This window comes from Ascidia mentula, chromosome 2 (genome assembly GCF_947561715.1).
Source record: "Ascidia mentula chromosome 2, kaAscMent1.1, whole genome shotgun sequence".
NCBI classification, from domain to species: Eukaryota; Metazoa; Chordata; class Ascidiacea; order Phlebobranchia; family Ascidiidae; genus Ascidia; species Ascidia mentula.
In genome coordinates, this window is record NC_138567.1 from 19,355,575 (window position 1) to 19,376,754 (window position 21,180).

At 40.5% G+C, this 21,180-nt stretch overlaps 1 protein-coding gene across 1 annotated transcript; it reads right to left on the reverse strand.

Moving 5' to 3' along the window:
• Positions 1-1,344: 1,344 nt before the first annotated feature.
• Positions 1,345-19,377, reverse strand: LOC145888519 (protein turtle homolog B-like). The gene is made up of 23 exons (XM_082979283.1): positions 19,238-19,377; positions 15,928-16,107; positions 14,457-14,600; positions 10,265-10,407; positions 10,086-10,215; positions 9,919-10,024; positions 9,241-9,422; positions 8,448-8,590; positions 8,119-8,376; positions 7,904-8,060; positions 7,731-7,842; positions 7,319-7,494; positions 6,462-6,926; positions 6,266-6,406; positions 6,165-6,207; positions 4,964-5,046; positions 4,698-4,850; positions 3,242-4,366; positions 2,683-3,175; positions 2,039-2,165; positions 1,850-1,957; positions 1,613-1,680; positions 1,345-1,555 (listed from the first exon to the last, which is right to left on the reverse strand). Exons 1-23 carry the CDS (start codon positions 19,281-19,283, stop codon positions 1,474-1,476), a joined length of 4,665 nt encoding a protein of 1,554 aa, XP_082835409.1. The 5' UTR covers positions 19,284-19,377; the 3' UTR covers positions 1,345-1,473.
• Positions 19,378-21,180: the final 1,803 nt, after the last annotated feature.

A 21,180-nucleotide genomic window follows, 5' to 3' on the forward strand; every position in this document is an offset into this window, starting at 1 on the left:
ACAGAGGCTGCCCGCTTGTGAAGGTGCCATGGAGGCTGGCAGCGTAGAAGGTGGTACATGACACAGAGGCTGCCCGCTTGTGAAGGTGCCATGGAGGCTGGTAGCGTAGAAGGTGGTACATGACACAGAGGCTGTCCGCTGGTGAAGGTGTCATGGAGGCTGGCAGCATAGAAGGTGGTACATGATACAGAGGCTGCCCGCTGGTTAAGGTGTCATGGAGGCTGCCCGCTTGTGAAGGTGTCATGGAGGCTGGCAGCATAGAAGGTGGTACATGACACAGAGGATGTCCGCTTGTGAAGGTGTCACGGAGGCTGGCAGCATAGAAGGTGGTACATGACACAGAGGCTGCCCGCTGGTGAAGGTGTCATGGAAGCTGTCCGCTGGTGAAGGTGTCATGGAGGCTGGCAGCATAGAAGGTGGTACATGACACAGAGGATGTCCGCTTGTGAAGGTGTCACGGAGGCTGGCAGCATAGAAGGTGGTACATGACACAGAGGCTGCCCGCTGGTGAAGGTGTCATGGAAGCTGTCCGCTGGTGAAGGTGTCATGGAGGCTGGCAGCATAGAAGGTGGTACATGACACAGAGGCTGCCCGCTTGTGAAGGTGCCATGGAGGCTGGCAGCGTAGAAGGTGGTACACGACACAGAGGATGTCCGCTTGTGAAGGTGTCATGGAGGCTGGCAGCGTAGAAGGTGGTACATGACACAGAGGCTGTCCGCTTGTGAAGGTGTCACGGAGGCTGGCAGCATAGAAGGTGGTACATGACACAGAGGCTGCCCGCTGGTGAAGGTGTCATGGAAGCTGTCCGCTGGTGAAGGTGTCATGGAGGCTGGCAGCATAGAAGGTGGTAAATGACACAGAGGATGTCCGCTTGTGAAGGTGTCATGGAGGCTGGCAGCGTAGAAGGTGGTACATAACACAGAGGATGTCCGCTTGTGAAGGTGTCATGGAGGCTGGCAGCGTAGAAGGTGGTACATGACACAGAGGCTGCCCGCTTGTGAAGGTGTCATGGAGGCTGGCAGCATGAAATAGTATGGTTTGTAAACAAATATTTACTGAACAAGGTTCGGTGGCATCGCAGCCAAGCTGAATCAAATACAGGTGGCTCACAAATATTCGTTGGTGGTGAACCACCGCTCCAAAGCACAAAACAACCCTTTCTTTTATTTGTAGGATGTTTATTTTGCTCGAAAGCACACGTTTTCTCAAACTCTGTGTCGTGAAACGGGTTTCTGTTGGTCACGTGACACAACACATTACATGTACGTCCGACGTATCACCTAGCAACCAGAGTACTATGATTATTAAATCTTCTCTTCCTTGCTTAAATTCAAATCCATTCCATGGTTTCCTAAAGTTTTCGTTTTTATAAAAAACTCAGTGAAAAAAATCTTTTTCTCACAAAAATCTTTATTCAACGAACAATTGCATATTAGGTAAAAGATGGGGATCATTGATGGGAATACACAGAAATTATAGGCTATCTGTGTCGCAGTCGCGTGCTGTTTGTCGCCTTCTTTGATATTCCAAATATTCCTCCTTTAAAACCGCGCACCTTCACGTAAAGATTTCACGGTGAAGAGGAAGTTAATCTTCATAGATCGCTACCTACCTTTTCTCGATGCTTTCCCTATGTTTGTTTAAAGTCGGAACTTGAAGAAATTTGCGCTGAGATGAATCCTGGAAACAATAAAGTTTAAAAAAATACTCAAACGGAGAGGGAATCCCCCTTTTCATAACACAAGGCGATATTCTATTAATGACGTCACTCTTATATGGGGCGAGGTTTTCAACCGTGCTGGCTACGTTATATTTCTATCAGCTCCGGTTTTTAGGCAACATTTTTCACCTCGGATAGACTAGAGTTTGCTGAGTCATCAACATTTAGCAAGTCATCATCCTTCGTGTTCAAAGTGTTCGGGTTGACGCCAAGTTTAAAAAGTTCCTTAAGAAGATCCTGCGAAAATTCAGGTTGCTAGGTTACAAATACTTTTAAAGTAATTCCACATTTACTGAATAATGAGATTTAAGGACTGACCGCAGAAAACGGGCCATTTCGTTTATGATTCCCAAAATTTTTCAAAGCTTCCAAAATTTCGCCTTCCATTGCAGCTTCGGAGTCCCATTCATATTTCTCATCAACCGACGAATTATCTCGACGAGTTCTGTCAAATAAGTTTGCTGTAACAAAAACGTCTGAAGCGGAAACATTTTTACAGACTTCGCAAGTCTTCGGAGAAGTTTTTGTTGAGTAACAATTTGGATTCGCTCAAATTATTTCATTTCAAACAAAATAAGTTTCGTTTTATTTTAGATAATAAATGTTACTCCGCCAATAACAAGCAAATAACAAATGTTGGATTGGGTGTGGGTTCAGTTCTGCTGCTATTTAGGCTAAGGTATGGGCTCAGTTCTGCTGCTACTCAGACTAAGGTATGGGCTCAGTTCTGCTGCTGCTCAGGCTAAGGTATGAGCTCAGTTCTGTTGCTACTTAGGATAAGGTATGGGTTTAGTTCTGCTGCTACTTAGGTTAAGGTGTTGGTTCAGTTATGCTGCTACTGGGACTAAGGCATGGGCTCGGTTCTGCTGCTACTTAGGCTAAGGTATGGGCTCAGATATGCTGCTACTTAGGCTAAGGTGTGGGACTTCTTGCTCGTCTGACACGTGCTATTGACGTCACACCTTGAATCAGACGATGACGCGTTACTGCGTCTTGTTCCAGAATTGTGATGAATAGCGTTATGATGAGATGATGGATGATACCGCTCATCATGATTCGTGATCAGTGTATGATGAGATGATGGTTGATACCGCTCATCATGATCCGTGATCAGTGTATGATGAGATGATGGATGATACCGCTCATCATGATCGGTGATCAGTGTATGATGAGATGATGGATGATACCGCTCATCATGATCCGTGATCAGTGTATGATGAGATGATGGATGATACCGCTCATCATGATCCGTGATCAGTGTATGATGAGATGATGGATGATACCGCTCATCATGATCCGTGATCAGTGTACGATGAGCAAAAGGTGATATGTCAGACGATGTGTTTTGACTCTCGTACCCACTCGACGTTTCAGCAAGCGCCTCTAGTGGCCGATGTTGGACCACATCGCTGACATCAGACGTGGTAGACTCAAGGCAGTCTCTTTTTGTCGGTTCTACAAAAATGCGAAATCACAAATATTTACTTTTGTTTTAGGACTTTTCTTGAATATATGAGGTACCTGAACACTTGGTGGCGCTACACAAGTTGCTCTCTTTTGATGGAAGTCTTCTGACTGTGCTCGCACTCCCGGATGTAAAACTACATCTTCGATCTGAGTCTTCATCACACGGAGTAAGAAGATCTTCCGACGCACTCCTCTTCTCCATCCGCACTCCCCGGTCATCCGACATTCGGCAAAGAGACAAGGAAGGCATGGAGCAGGAGGAGAAATCTGGGAGCGAGTTATATCGAGTTACTCGTTTATTCGAGTTGCTTGATTGGAAATTTGAGGGACGAGTTTTTGTTGTGGTTTCCGGACTTTCTTCATTGGATTTTCTCTTTAATGGCGAAAGTTTGGATGTTGGAGGATCTTCCTGGACAGGAGGATCCACGGATACACTTCCACGAGGAGAGAGATGATAATGTCCTCCGGGAAGGATGGAGTGTTGGTGATATTTGTCCTTGGGAGGGTCGGCAGGGGTTGGGTTGTGTGGCGACATCTTGTGTCCAAACTGATTCAAGGGACTAAAACTTCTCGATCCGGGAAACTCACTGGATGGCGCTACAGTGTTTGGGAGGTTGAGATCTTTCAGGTAAACATATTCGGCTGGAGGAAAATCTTGATGTGGAGGCGGAGCGGGATGATAGTAATGAAACTGACTGACTGGAGGGTGCAGAGGAGGAGTTTCGCAGAATGATGTTATTTGCTTCCGGGATGAGGAGAGATAAGGAAGAGTGCAGGATGATGTTGGCCTCTCTCTGTAAATGCGCGATGATGAGGATCCGGTTTTCATTCTCCGAGGTGACAAGTTTCTGTAGCTGGATGTTGCGGATCCCGACTGGAGGAATCGGACTTCTATGTCACTCCTACTGCAATCAATCTCCATCTCTCCCCCATCTTCCTCATCTTCCTCCGGGATTTCATCAATCCCCGCTTTTTTAAAACGGTTTAGTTCTCTCGGGATGAAGGAGTCACTCACCGGGCGCAACTTGCGGGGCGTAACAGTGTGAGCAGAATAGTTTGCTGACCCTAGTCGCAAGGAGTCGCCCTTGAGCAGGAGGTCGTTTGGCGTGACGTGTTCGATGTGGAATTTTCCATCAGCTGATCTGCGGATTGGGGTGACACCCTTACTTTCGTGGCATCCTGGAAAACATGACATCGCTGATAAACCTCATCTGCCATGTGTACGGTGACACTAACATAAAGTTGTTGATACATTTCCATGGAAACATACTTGCTGAACAGTTCTTTACTGTGTCACGTGATTAAATACTGACATTTTCTTTGGATATTACTTACAGAGAATATCTACGGTTCTATTCTACAGTACCATATTATTTAACGCTGGCATTTATTTGGCAATGACATGTTGTTCAATGGTGCCATGTAATTTAACAACGACATATTATACAACAAGAGGTAAACAATATTGTGGTACCAAAACTGTTTACATGAAGTCAATATTGGGGAATACCTTGTGATAAACTTTGAGTCCTCTTTACAGAAATGTACGACTTCTTATTTTCTCCCGAAAAACTTTTGTTTCTTCCGAGTTTAATCCGGATTTTCCTCAGAACTCCATCCCTGCTTCTGTCGTCGGCGTCATCAGGAATTTTCACGAAGGAAACTAAAATAAAACTTTCAGCTGAAATCGATTTATTTAAATAGATTTTCACAATTGACGTCATTGATGGATTTGGATTCGAATGAACTGCGTTTTACTTATCGTTGATGACGTACCTTTTAAATTTGCCGAGTCAGCATCATGACGTGGAGATTGGTGTTTTTTGACGTCACTTCCTGGTTTGTTTGCGGTAAAAAAACTGCAATAAAAGTAAATTTTTTTCATCAGAAAAGTCACTGATCTACCGACCAACTGAAGTCACACTGGTCAGAGTCGGTATGACGTCATACAAGCGCGCATGCACACAAATTGAACATTACCGCGAGTGAAAATATAAGCAAGCGAGCAAACGTGAATTTCAATCTGATTATTAGGATTAAAATCTCGATGTTCGTTGACAACCAAGCTGACATCAAACTCACAATAAGTTGGTACAAAAACTTGCCTTTTTAATTTACGCAAAGCTGTTGCCATGGTTACTTCACAGACTGGTGTTTCAAACCTGAGTTCTCACTTTACACTGAACGTATTTCTAAGCGTGAGGAAAGACTTCTTCTTTTGACCTACTGAGGTTTCGTTGATTAACAACGACCTGGAGATAACAACAAGGTGCGGACTTTCATCAACAAACGTTCAAAGCTTTAAAGTAAACAAACGTCTTCTCCCTGTAATCTCCTCTCTCTCGAATTATCAACTGAACCTTTCGCAACTTCACCGACTTCAGACTTCACCGTTTTGAAAAGAAAATTACAAACTGAACACAAACAAGTTACAGCTGCACTGGTAACTACACATATCGATTCAAATAGATCGGATAAGGGGAAGGTCGTACCTCGGGGAGGAAGAACATCTGGCGCACGATCTCATTGTGACGTAACATCCACCCTCGTAAATGGATTACCCCCTCCCACACGCCTTCTCCCTAAGCTCTGTGAGTTCGTCACGCCTCACTAATCACCGATTAACTGCCGAAATCGATTGATTTCTTTTTGACTTTTTGTTGTGTTTGCTTTCTTATTAATTCGTTTGTTCTCATTTCCAACAAAACCAAACAAAGAAATAAATACAAGACAATAAACTACAATTATTTGCTGCAAGAGAATAGTGCCATGAGAACTGGATGACCCTGGCCAGGTCGACCGATCTGTCATTGTTTCAATTTCGAGAAATGACAAACGAGTATTTCATAAAAGATTCTGAAACTGAACATGTCCAAATAAAATACATATTTCTGATTCAATAAATGATACAAAAGTGCTCTCTCCTTTGTGTTATCGATGAGACCTTATAATAATATTGCGGAAAAGTTATTTTTACCTTTGGGTTTCAGATTCTGCCAAATAACTTGTTTCCTGCAAATCTGAATAAAACGAAACGTTGTGAATATTTATCGACAAACTTGTGACAAAGGTTTCCACCTCGTGTTTTTCGTTTCGTTCGCTGACAAATTAGCGCGGCTGCTGTTACAGCCATCACGACGATAATCGTTCCAACAACGATACCCGATATCGCCCCGGCACCAATTTCGGAGGAAGAGTATAAGCCGTATGACGTCATTCCTGTGATAATGACACATTTTATATTTTCACAAACCAGTGAGGTAGTGAAACTTACCACGTGTATCGATCAAAACTGCACCGCTAGGGGCGCTATAGGCCGTGTGAGAAAGGGCTAGAACCCGGAAGTAGTATTTTGTATTCCGGAAGAGAGAATCTACCGTATATGACGTAACATTGGATGGAACTCGAGCCAAAAGTTTCCATTTTTGGGAATTTCTCTCATCCACCGTCACCCTCCTCTCATCCGTTATAACGTTTCCTTTCTCCCGAAAATTTTCGTTCAGTGAATTTTTTCCACTTTTGAAAAGTTCCCAAACATCTCTCCTCCGTCTCCTCCTTGAGTCTTCCTCGCTCTCATCTATGATCCGGTACTCAACCAGGTAACCCAACATCTCCGCTTTCACGTGACCCGGTTTCCATGACAACACCACCCTTCCTTCGTCGTCAAGCGAGTAGGAAAGGCCACTAGGTGGCGCCACGTAGTTAGTTGATGACGTAACAGGGGAACGTACTTTTAATTCTGGGGGAAAAGTTTTTCAAAGGTTTCTCGCAAAGTTTTCGAATTAGAATTAAGCAGAGAGATTTAGTTCAATACCAGGTCTCATCAGTGCAATTGGTGACTGACGGTGGTCTTGTTCTAACTAACCAGGCAGAGACCATTATGCAGTCTATGTTGATCCGTTAAGCACCAAACTAGGTACGAACTATAACAGTAGAACAAACTATGGATAAATATCTAATGCTTGGGAACCGATAGTGTTGTCGGCTCTGTTCCACAAAAATTGTGGAAGAGTCTCAAGTCTGGCCGACAAAGTCACAAGCTGCACTGATGAGACTTAATACGTCACTGATGAGACTTGATACGTCACTGATGACACTTGATACGTCAAAATTAATCGGAACATTTCTTACTTTTAGTTTTTTTAGTTTGTGTTCTACTGAATGGACCACTTCCCAATACATTTTCAGGTAGGATTGCAAACTGGTAAACAGTGTCTGGATCCAAACGACTCACTGACGCCACCGTGAGGCTGCCGTTGGGGTAAAACGTTGACCACGTGTGGTCGCCCAAGTTCGCTTTTTTATACCTGAATTAAAATTTCGATGAGGAATTGTTTCTCCAGTTTGTGGAAAAGTTTTTCTCGAATTTAAAAATTTGGAACTTCTACAAAAAATTAACATTTTCATTTACATTTTGTCATAAAATTACAACTGAAGTTCAAAGAGACAAACGGTTACTTATGAAGCAAACGATTTGATAAACTTCATGACAATATTGATGACGTCATGTTGATAATCTTCATGGTAACATTGTAAATCTCACCATATCATGAAATGCTGGGGGTATCCCCCATTATACCCAGGTATCCACTCAATCTGTGCGGAAGAAGATGACGTAAATATCGTCACATTCTTAACCATGTGTGGGGTTGTATCTGGAAACACAACAGGGCGCTATAATAAACAATTAAAATAATATCAATAAACGTCACTCACATTTGACGTAAATCATGACGTCAGAAGTGATCTCGTTAACGGGATTTGAAACGACGCATTTCCACAAACCGAAGTCGTCTTTACTCACTGATGATATTGTGACGTTTCCACCAGACCACGTGACACGCTCGTCCGGCAGTCTGACGTCATCACCAACCTACAAAAGGATTTTGTTGAGAAATTTCAAGTTTCAGGAAATCAAAGAAAAATTCAACCTTTTTCCAATGCACGCTCGGCGGTGGATCCCCTAAACCGACACACGGCATATTAAGAGTGGTAGAAATTTCAACTTCAACATTTTTCGGAGGTCTAAGTTTGAAGGTGGGTGGTTGCTTAGCAACAAGTGTGACATGTGGTGATTCCCCGCCAGTCCCGAGTATATTGTAAGGAGTGCAGGAATAAGTTCCTTCATCGATGAAATGGACTTGAGTAAACCGGAGAAGTTGATTCCGGTCTACGTAAACACGATCATTCTGAACAAACACACATAGAGATCATAGGTTTTACATCACAGAAACTTTACGTCAGGCCGTTGTTAAAATACCTGCTGACTCATGATGACTTGTCCATCTTTTCGCCACGTCACAGTTGTGACGTCAGGAACAGCATCGTAATTGCAACGCAACGAAAATGGAAGGGACAGTCCCGCATACGTGACCGAAGGCATGGAAGTGACGTAAGCAGCATCTACGTTGCAGGTTGTTGACGTCACAAATGGTAAATTCGTTTCGCGCAATTTCATTATTGCGAACAAAATAATGAAACCTTTATTTTCGCAGATTAAAATCACTCTGATTTTACTCACGACAAATTGTGCGACTGAAAGAAATCTTTCCATGTTTGTGATTTAAAGTGTAAGAATGGGAAAAGATTTCAAAAATCAATTACAAAAGTTTGCGAAGGGGAAACATCAGAAAATATTGGAACTAAGTTGTCCGCAGGGTGGTGTTCGTGGATGACAAGAGAATAAAATATTTCTCAAAATTATTTAGAAAATATTTCCATCTTGCAACACGGAATTAATCAATACAAACCTTTTCCTAAGTATTTCGCCAATAGTGAATTTGTCGGAAAAATTTCGAAATCAATTTTAATCTCCAAATCAAATTGAGTGAAGCGCTTTGAAATGCGGAGAGCATTACCTCATTAAATATTCATTACAATCTAATGAATGTACACTGGGAATATTGGCGGGAAACGTGGATGTTTTGTTTAAAATATTTCGGGTTTCAACGAAGCGGAAGTGACGTTAATCCAAATTTGTTTAATATTAAATCGCATATTTCAAACAAATACAAAAGTTTCACAAAACTGAAGAAAAGCAAACAAATTCTTACACTGGACAATTAGGTTGGCAGAAGCTGAAGGAGGTGAACCGTAGCCGTTGTCAGGACGACAAGTCACGTTTCCTTTATCCTTCTTTGTGACATCATATATGATAAAGGTACCATCAGCCATTTCTTTATATCTATTTTGTATTGAGGGACTTTGCGAGGGTGGAAATTCGTTGTAAAACCACCTGTAAAAGAAAGTTCACGCCCATGACACGCCCACTTCCAACACAATAATTTAAGTTTTCCTGGTTTTACAAACAGAAAAACGACACGATATTCATGACAAGCAATGTGATAATAGGGAATGTACCTGTATGTGATAATAGTGAATGTACCTGTATGTGATAATAGTGAATGTACCTGTATGTGATAATAGTGAATGTACCTGTATGTGATAATAGTGAATGTACCTGTATGTGATAATAGTGAATGTACCTGTATGTGATAATAGTGAATGTACCTGTATGTGATAATAGTTCATGTACCTGTATGTGATAATAGTGAATGTGCCTGTATGTGATAATAGTGAATGTACCTGTATGTGATAATAGTTAATGTACCTGTATGTGACAATAGTGAATGTACCTGTATGTGATAATAGTGAATGTGCCTGTATGTGATAATAGTGAATGTGTATGTGATAATAGTGAATGTACCTGTATGTGATAATAGTTAATGTACCTGTATGTGATAGTGGATGGATATCCGCTTGCTTTACAATTGAAGAAAGCATCTTGTCTTTCTTTCACAATCGCATCCTTCGGTCTTACGTTAATTTCTGGTGGAGCTGTTTGAGGTTTTAATGAATACGTGAATAATATTTTATTAAAAACGTTTTATTCTCCCACCTTTAACGTAGACGGTAGTGGTATGCCTAATCTCGCCATATGCATTTGTTGCGTCACACGTATACCTTCCTCTACTGCTTTTTGTCATAGACGAAATTTCCATGACGTCACCATCGATGATGAAACCGTCCTAAAATTAAATTTTTAAAACTCGTTGAGTGGGGTGAAAGGTCACTTACCTTTCCATCTACCAATAGCCATCCGTCTTTCCGCCACGCGACTGACGGCGGGGGCTTACCCACCACGCGGCAACGTAATCTGATTGGTTCATTTTCTCGTCCAATCACAGAAGGAGGTGATGTCGAACGAAAAACTGGACGTTCTGTCTCGTAAAACAAAAGAAAAGCTGTAAGGAAAGTTTTTCAAACAAAAACTTATTTCAATTATTTCTAAAATAATAAATTTTTATCATTTATGATTTTCTGCCCAATGTGGGTGTGGGGGGGGGACTGCTGGGTTTTTAGTTCATCAATATTTTACACGAGATCTCTTTAATTATTGATGGGTAAAATTTTCCGCTAAGTATCCAACGATGAACTTAAACGTCACCACGACTTTAAAATGTATTATGACGTCACTAACCTGCCGTCACCCCGAGACACGTGACCATGAGGGAGATTTGAACCAAACGCATTTTTTATTTCATGTTTTACTTTTTTCACAATTTTTTACCCTAACATGTTGACAAAGAAAATGTTTAGAAAATGTTTTGTTCTGACTTAAATAAAAAACTGTTTTCAACAAAACCAACCAAATATTTTTTTAAATTCTTAAAAGTGAAAAAATCACCGACTTTCGGGCTGATTCCAATAGAATTATTAAAGCGATTTCACTTCTTAAGTTTCGAACCAAACTTCGGTCCAGGACGAACTATGAGGCAACTTTTTCCAACAACGTTCCACCAAGCTATCATAATTATAAACATGAATTTCGCGTTTAACTCAGAATAAATTTACTTTCATGTTGGGGATCGGATGAAGGTTTTACAAACTTCTTCAACTCATGCAAAATTTATCATTCATTTTCTCGCGACAAAAGCGCAATTAAAATGCTTCTTCCGTTTGTTGAAATTCGGATAAATTCCTTCATAATCCAACAATGTTAAATTTTTGATGAAACAAAATAAATTCCCAAATAAATATTTCAACTGACTTAAAAACTTTTCACCACATTTAACTTTTTCTTTAAACTTTAAAACAACCCACCAAAGCACGCAGGATGCTAATTAGGGGGAACATATGACGTATATGATTGCCCATGGGACCATCATCAATCATAATCACGGAAAACTTGTGACACAAATCAATCGACTCACGACACGGACAACTTCACACGTGACAACTCTTTGTGACACAAATCAACTCATGGAAATCTTTGGAAATATTAAGTTTCACCATCAGCAAAAAATAACAATTGGAAAGCTTTGAATATGTCAATGATTGGAGTTTATAATTTTCCGGTTACAGACCGACATTGATCGCCTCAAATTCCACAATTCCCAACAGAGAACCTCTGATCGATTCCTTATTTGTTTAAAGCTGCAAAACTTTTTACTAAAGGATTTTGAATGTGCGATAAATTTGCGCAGGTTTAAAATTGCAGCAAAATATTTAAACCAGAAAACTTTACATAAAAATCGTGCGAGAAAGAATGATTTTAATGAAAACTGTTTGAAGAGTTTTGTGCTTACGTCATAGAACAACAGCAGCAAAAGAGCGTGGACTGCTTCATTCATAATTAAAACCCCACCAAAGTTTGTAGGGGAGGGCAGTCACGTGATCAGCTTAAACATTCTCTGTTCAACTTTTCAATTGTTTCCGAAACAAACTGCAAGCGAACATGCTGGTTGATACAAACAGTTATTCTTTCATTTAGTGAGCTGGAGACAGGGTCACTGTTTCGACTTATTAGATCTCATCAGTGCATCTATAGTGTGACTTACAGTGATCTTGTCAGCTAAATAACCGGAAAGACTTCCACTTTATGGTGACTATACAGCCATCGGTAACCATTGGGTGTCAAACTATGTGTAACGCAACGGAAACGAACCAAGTGATTCTTACACTTTCCTACAACCTTCCATCTTCCGCACATTTGTCATTCTTGTTGCGTTGTTTTGATTTTGTTACGTGAGAAAAAGGTTTTCATTATTTCACTTAAATTCGGGCGCAATTGGCACAAATTATTTTCCTCAAAACCACGGCTGTGTTTTAATATTTGCTTCAATCACACGAAACACAAGCTGAAACACAAGCTGAAACACAAGCTGAAAACACAAGCTGAGAACACAAGCTGGAACACAAATTTAAAACTATCTTTCCTGTATCTGCATCGAAATAACTTCGACAACTGAACATTCTCAAAGGCAGCTTTGATTTCATGGTCATCCAACCACCTGTTGAATGGAGACGGCCACACAAACTATGCAGGCAATAACGAGCAAATGGGCATCGATTTAAGGTCGGAGGCGGCAGAACGACGAGTGGGGATTATCTTTCCAAGACTCGACTGACGAAAATTGAAATGGGCTTTAAGTAAGAGGGGGAGGGGGGCTTACCGACCCCCCAGACATCCTTACGTTATTAAGTAATGATCGGGTTAAAACATGATATTTCACACTGATTCATGTCCTCATGTTGCTGGTCACAAACTACCTCGAAATAATATCTGCAACAAATTCATTTAAAACAAGATTTCAATCTCCGTCTAAACCTGCATAGAAAGCGACCTGGATCAGTTGCTAACTGAGCTTCCACCCGATTTAATCGCTTTAAAACGTTCGGAGATCGAGAAAAACAGCTTAAGGTGTAACTTATACTCCCCACTCTAAATAATGAATAGATCATTTGGACCTGACGATAATTAAGCACAGAGAAGGCGTCGGGCCTCTCACAAAGCGACCAAGTGGCTTGAAAGCCGCGCTGAGATGATTTGGACAGAAGAAAGCACTTGTGACGTCACGAACAATTGCGCGGGGGACCCGCCTTACCATCCCCCCCACGGCCACTTACGCTGGAAAGTTTCAATAAAAAGAGTTTTGTGGTTTAACAAAGTTGGTTCGTGTTGCAAATTATTACCCGGCAAATTTCCATCGGTCTCAAGTGAAACAATTCATTATAAATATTAGGCGGGAAATAATCTCGAGTCAATTTTGAAACTTAATCTGCGACTGAAATCCGTGGAACGGAAACTAGAACATCAAAACTTTTATCAAAATCTTCGTGCTGAAGTCAAAGCAGAAACCTTGTTTGAAAATCTATATCTGTTTGTTGTGAAACCTCCGCATATTTCCCAAGAGTACGTGAAGTATGTTGAGAGAATGCATGGATTGATATGGGGAGGTTTAGACAAAAGGTTGTTTTATGAAAATATCGATTGAATGAAAACAACGTTTGTCTCAAAAACACGGAGTTGAACTAAATCACTGGAAGGTGATTGGTTGATAGTTGTCATTGCAACACGATAAAGCCAATCTCTAAAACGAACCAATGTTACATCAATGATTCCATTGTCGCGACTTTGCAACAATCGTCGACCTATCGGGCACCAAATTAGATACGAACTATCACAGTAGAACAAACTATGGACAAATATCTATTGCTAGGAAATCAATAGTATATTTTTCAGCCATGAAGCCAGTAAGACTGACGACCTCTGGTTTAAATCACTCTCCTCAATCCGTTTACACTCCAACACGTGTCACGTGTGGAGAAACCAACTGAATAAACCTGAATATACAATTTCCCATTAAATTTTTCCAACGATCTGACCAAAAAGCACTCATAGGCTGATACGTCACTCACACATCCCGCATACGTCATGCATAAACAACTGCCCAACAATAAATCGCGCAAGAAGCAGGGCAGCATTTCGCACTATGGGTAATAATGCCTTGTTTGCACTCATCCGATTAATCCAACCCGTTATTACCGTGGGATTTTGGGAATTAACAAGGATGAATTTACACGTGCTCGACAACTGATTGCTCTCGACTGCACAACGGAATGTATCAACACAACACATTAAACATCGCAGCTATCTTCATCATTGTTCTTTGCATCAACATCAGCTTTCTCGGCATATGGCTGGAAAACTAGTGGTGACGTCACAATAGAGTCAATTTCTTTCGATGGGTTTCAAGAGCAGCAACGAGTAGCGCATAATTCACATCGTTTCATGCGGTTACAAGTAATTTCGCACAACTGTTTGAAACGGTGTGAGTATAAATGGAAAATGTATTTCGCATTTTGAGACAATTGCACGAATTTCCACCTCCTCAATATGAAAGTATTATATTATGATGTTTTCTTTAGTTGAAACGAAGTTAAATTTGCTCAGAAAGTTTTGTTAAGAGAATAAAATTCTTCTCACCGTTGACAAGAAGATGAGCCAAGGATCCGACGTTTACCGGCCGCTCATCCAGGTAAAGTACTCTGCACTGATACCACCCAGTGTCTGCTAACTTTAAATCCATTATTCGCAGGTTGGCGCTGTTGCTTTGAAGAGAGAGTCGACCTGAACAGATCATCAATTACAAATACGACTGTTCCCTTAGTTTTTTCAGACCCTAGGTTGGCATTGTTTTCTTATCAGCGACACCAATTTCCTATTTTGGTATTAAGTGAAACTAACAGAAGTTGTAAATTGAAGTCAGCTGATTTATTAGTAATCGTGAAAAATCGATTTCGCCTGGACGGGCATCCTCAGTTTCTGCAAATTCGAAATTTTCAAGTAAACACAGAAAGCTATGCGGTAAAATAAATCCAAGAATGAAATAAAATAAAAATGAAACTGCTAAAGTAAAAAGCAAGAAATCCTGTACTGCTGCCTTCACTATGCACTACACTGCAATAAAAAGTGTTTAGACTTCTGTGGCGCAAAGATAAGACAAGCCGATTGACATGACACGCAACGCAACAACACCTGCAGCACGAACGTAGGCCGCAAACACAACACATGAGAACGTAGAAAGGGCGATGATAAAAACCAATGAACAGTTGCGTCCATCGTTTTGCGAATTTATTTTTAGTCTGACCAACGTACTGCTCATGACAGATTTGGCTGCACGTTGCAACGTAAGTGCCTACGTTCGTGCTGCAGGTGTTACTGCACTGCGTGTTACGTCAATCAGCTAGTCGTATCTTTGCGCCACAAAAGTCTAAACGCCTTCCATTGCAGTGTAGTGCACAGGGAAGGCAGTAGCACAGGACTTTATTTTTTACTTTAGTAGTTTTATTTTATTTCATTCTTGGATTTATTTTACCGCATAGCTTTCTGTGTTTACTTGCAAAATACGAATTTGAAGAAACTGAGGATGCCCGTCCTGGCGAAATCGACTTTTCACGATTACTAATAAATCAGCTGACTACATTACAAATAACTTTCTAATTGATCAATGTGGCGATTAGAAAACTAGATAGCATGGGTTCAAATCCCTGCTGAGGAAAACTTACGTGAATTCTTCTTCTACAAAACATTAAACTTAAAAGAAAATACATTAGTGCATTTACCCAACAATATTTCTCTATTATATGATGATGACACACGACAACGTCACAACGAGTATTACGTCATTGAAGACATCACGCGTACCTTGTTTGTTTGCGTTTGCGGCAACAAGATTGAGAAGAGCTTCCAAGGCTGAAGGCGATGGCGTGAAACGATAAAACTTATCAATACACGACAGAGCGTGAATTGTTTCCAGCAATTATGACGTAACAAGGCCCTGTCTCTTTATGAAAAGTGACGATACTGACGTCACTAGTTACACATTCAAATGTTGCCCGATTTGTTTGCGTCATGTGTTGATAATCCACGAAGTTAACAAAGGAAATCTTTTCACCTTTGAAATGAGGGGTGACAGTGACGGGGTGTTTTCCAATCTTCATAAACACGGGGATTTCCAGCTCCTGACGTAACCACTGAATTACGTACGGAGACGTGTCGTCATCAGATGGTGCTACGTCACAAGGCAGAGTTGTGAAATTTCCAACCAGAGCGGTGATTGCGTCACACCCGAGCACTGAAAAATAATGCGACAAATATGTCCGGCGGGTGGCAGTAAAGAGCTAATGTTAAGACGAAATAAAATCCAGAGCGAAATCTGGTCGAGATTCTTTGGCGGAAAAACAAAATAAATTTGGAAGTGAAAAAATTTTCCTCGGTAACTTTTACACTTCACAAAGTTAAAGTTCCATCTGATTTCTTTACTTGAACTGAACGCAAAATACTTGAACTTGTATAAGTCACAGCTATCGTGTAGAATGCACTCCAGTATTCCAAATATGTCCTTCAAGGTTTATAAACTGTTCTATTATTTTGTTAAATTGTCTCATGGACTTTTTTTTCATTAAAAGTTTAAGCTGAGCACCGAGCGTTCATGAATTTCTCCAACCTTTCATGAATTAAACATGAAGTTTTCCCGCTCTTTCACTCAAGTTTCACAAAAACATTAAAAGTTGGAACTTCCTATAATAATGTCGATGGAATGTTCTTCCTTAGCCAAGCAACCCCACTTCCAGACGTTCTATGTGCGGCGGTAAATTCAATCGATCGGGAAACACTGAACTGCTTTCAATCCCTGAACGGTCTGACGTCACAAAAGAAAAATAAATATTTTCGTTGAATTAAGGGAAATATTTTAAATGGAAAAGTTCGTTGGAAAGTCAACTTTTAAGTGGAATGGACGGCGGTGAAAAATACGACGTGAAACCGATTTGATTCCTGTCGAACATCCAGCGACATTCGATCCTCGTGAGATGACAATTAGACGAGGAAGTCATTGAAAGTGAAAGCGGGGTTGTTTAACCCCAGACACTCGAACCTTAATTAAACCGGACGGAAACCGGAATATCAGAAACAAGGATTTCTATTTGTGACGTAAACAATCTTTTCATTCAGAAAATGCGTCAACACGTGACAAAATGTCGCAACTCCCTGGGGTGGTTACGGTTGAATGAACACGGGGACACCGAGTTGTTTGAACCAAAATAATTTGAATGAAAACTCATGAGAACGTTTTGTTTCTCTGCCCTGAGTCGGTTACGAGAAAACGAGACAGCCGCGTTTATTTCTGATTGTTATGCATGATTACATCACAATGGTGGGGAACTCTTCAATCGCGCGTCTGGTTTGTGATTGTGACATCACAATAGACCGACTAACTGCTCGATAAAAACAAGAATAAAATTCAGCACACAGCAGTTGGTGTGAGCAGGAATGCTGATGACGTCATGCATTTTATTAATGACGTGTATTTGTGATGACGCAGTTTAATTTGTATCAAAACTACGGCTAACGAATATTGTTATGTGATATTCGAATTTTCCTCCTTGAGAAACGTGATGTCAGTTTTCTGGTTGACACAAATTCTTGAGACACTTCAGTCGATGAAGTGACGTCACTTACCTGACCTATTTATACACACAACGTTTCAAGTTACTTAAACCGCCATGAGTAAACAACTTAAACCTATGTGAGTGAACAACTTAAACCTGTGTGAGTGAAATCAAGTGTCCAGTTTTAAATTGGCTTTCTAAACAATTGGGTCTGTTTGTCACAATTACAAACAATGTAATAAATTATGATGTCACAATGGAAATTTCTACCGGAAATTATTAGAGTGCATTTTGAGAAAATTTTCATTTATTATGGAAACTCTGCTCGATTTGAAAGAAATCACCGCGTTTATATTCCTTAATCCGATGATCGCAAAAAATAATTACAAATCTTAGTTATAAGATGACGTCACTGGGAAGTAAACTGAACATATGTTGGCAGGGAAGGTTTGTGAGTTTAAGGAACACAGCCTCGATGGAATCAATTAAGTCAACAACGCAAAGCAAACATTTGCTTTTAAACCCAATGTACTGAGGCTTGTGTGATGGAGATGGGCCGAGAATTCAAGTTTGCAAAATAATTTACAACATTTTGTAAAAATGACACAAAGCAAAGTTTAAGTTGAATATCCTGAACACAAAAATAACTTCTTTCCTTATCGGTTAGGGAATGTATTGACTCGATACATTTGCTTCAAACTACTACATTTCAACACGAATTAGTGTGAATTGAAGCTGCCATTTGTCCTTGGTGGACGTTGGCTGGCCTTCAATCTCGCTTAACACACGTGACCAATTCTCAGCGGGGTTCATTTCATTTGGGCGACCGTTAAGTGATTTCCAAATCACAATAACCCGGGTTGTTTTGTATTGGAATGCATGAAACTTACATGTTATGAGTCAAGTATTTTATTTGTTGTTTTTAAGCAGAATATATTTCGCGTTTGGTTTTACTTTGAAACGTGACGTATAAAAAACCCCAAAAAATATACGTGAAAAGGTTTTGATCCTTAACGGCAAAAAGGTCGGCCCTGGGGAATGGACGGAGGATTAAATATTTATGAACATGTCATGGATGGCTGCCCACGCTTTTCATTCTCATAAACCTGAAAATTGATATCCAAAAAATTGTCTACACGGAAATCCACTCGAGCGAAAAAAAAAAAGAATTTAAGCATAGGAAATGTCGGGGAAATACTTGAGGGTCGAACACGCGCAGGCCTGTGTAGAAAATTGTTGAACAAATATGTGAATTATGATCGCAGCAAGAAGAGCTGATGCATGGGAAAAAATCTCTAGGGAGTTGAGTCTGATTGTGTTCGTGTGTTCGACATACAGTGGGAGGTCACGTTCTACATCACAACAAATTCTACCCGGGGGATTTTCAAACTTAATTGATTTTCAATTCATTCAACTCACTGTTATGAAGTCATATTTAAGAATTCTTTTACAACGTGTAGGTAAATGACGTCATATACACAAATCGCAAAAATTAATCGACACGCTTGGTTGATTTAATTACAAACAACATGGTTGGATTTACACGGCGCACATTTCAAACATATGTCCGAAACATCCCACGTACACAGGTTGAGGTGAAATTAATCATTAACTTTATAACTTATCTGTTTGCCAACAGTTTGCTGAAAACACACAATGTGTAACACGGCAACGGCTAAACTATGAGCAAAATCTTACAATAAAACGAAATAAGCACTCACTTTCATCGTTTACACACAACAAAATAAGCTAACTAATTTTGTTTTAGCTTTTGAGAGGAATGCCCCATATTAAACAAGGGAGACAAGGGCTTACCGTGACCAGTGATGATGAACAAGAGAATCTTTCCTCCTAATTCCATTTCCTTATTATTGCTCTTATTACGTCACAGTGATTGAAGATGTCATAATTGGGTAAAGAGTGTAACAGGGCAACTACATCGTACTCAAGTATCTGGAGATCAAATTTGCCGTTAGTTGGTCACAGAGCTTTCACATCTTTACAAGAAACAACTCTGCTCTGCTGGTCATGTCTGCTTTTATGCCCGTTTAACATTCGATCATCTGGCTGTCCTTTGACCTCCAGTTTCTACGTCATCTTTGCTCAGCAAACATACCGGAATATCGTGGTTGGTTCAACATAAACCCAACATGAATCGTTGTCATTAAAAAAACCCACTGCAGAGTGTAGCAACCTCGTCATGAGTGAATCTTTATTTTACTCACACTATTCCCATGCTTTCCATACACGTGACGAAGCAAATATTATTTCTATCTTAACTCCGCCACGAATACTTCAACATCTGCTCAACTCTACCTGTGCAAACCTGCCTGGAGTTCTTCATCACACTTAGTAAACTGGGCAACCACAAAGCGCGACGGAAGAATAAAATCGCTGTTCGCGAGCTAAACAACAATTCACCCTTGCGCGCCACTCGCTTAATCGCTTTATTGCGTCACAAAGCCGTTGGCGAGAGAAAAAGGGGAACGCGAGACGAGGAATTTTATGGCTGAAGCGAATCGCGATTTTCACAAGGAAATGAACGAGGTTCGGTTGCTGACGAAAATCCGAATTTTCGTTTAACTCGGATCAAAAGAAATTTCAACAATTATTCGACAAAATTACTTTGAACAAATACGACCTTAATTAAATACGCGATAAGTTGAGCGTGGATCGATCCCGACTACTGAGTAACTCGACTCTGGCTTAAGTAAGCAGCTCATATGTAATGTTCCAATACATTGTTAGCAAGCGGAAAGGCATACGGCGATAATCGCATTTCGCTCAAACTCAACTGTTTATTACTCGAACGACTTGATTACGTCTGCATTGATCGGCGGGGATTCCCCACACTTTCAATCAGCGAAGGGAAGAGCGCCACCAGATGGTGAACGAAAGCTAACGAAATGTTGGAATATACTTTACAAAATACTTGGGAGTTCATCAATTTAAACAAAAAAGCCAAAGTTGGTATGCAACTCATGCCAAAACAGATGTTTTAAACATCCCTGTGTTCATCATCAGTGCTGAGTAAGAATGAGTTGTATGAAAAACTAAACAAATTTACCTCGGCGAATTCATAACAAGATATAAACTTTCAACCCTGTATAAAATTTCTATACTGACATGTTTTCATTTCCTCAGAAAGTTCCCGAAGAGAGAAATGTTGGAAGGAAATGAATAATTCAATCTTAATACTGGTGTGTGAGGAGATTACTTCCAGCTATCTCACGCGTCATCACCTTTCCTCTTCTCTCATTGGCTCATCTCATAAATCATGCATCACGTGATGATACATGGATCGGATGACATATTGGTACAAACGGGAATTTCCCCACATTTTTCGATCTTGTGACAACTTGAATGACGTAACTCAAAATAATGACGTAACAACAACATAATGACGTAACCCATTCCTGTTGGAAATAAGTTCAATATTTCTCAAATACTTTCCGATGCCGATTATTCTCATACGAAGACAACAGGTTTCCACAAGACTTTCCACAACAATCACGTTTTACGATTGTTTAACATTCGACAATCGACCTCTGTGCTCAAGGACATATACGGCAATTCAACCAAAGAAATCCTGTTTTCAAGGCCATCTGCTGTAATGCACCTGCCGACTGTTCCGCTTGTTTCCCAATGACCGTTATTGATGCCCATGACTTATATGGGGACCTAATATTCTTATTGCACCTGGATGGGTCAGTACACAGCAATGATTTGTTGAGCCTCCTGGAAGATCTTTTGACCAA

Bases quoted from the DNA above. Each gene is read 5' to 3' on its own strand.
- LOC145888519 (XM_082979283.1), bottom strand. From the start codon at position 19,283: ATGGAATTAGGAGGAAAGATTCTCTTGTTCATCATCACTGGTCACG. The intron at 8,061-8,118 runs GTTGAATTTTTC...ATCCTTTTGTAG, and splicing joins CGAGCGTGCATTGGAAAAAG to GTTGGTGATGACGTCAGACT. The intron at 1,681-1,849 runs GTGAAAAATGTT...TATTGTTTCCAG, and splicing joins CAAACTCTAGTCTATCCGAG to GATTCATCTCAGCGCAAATT.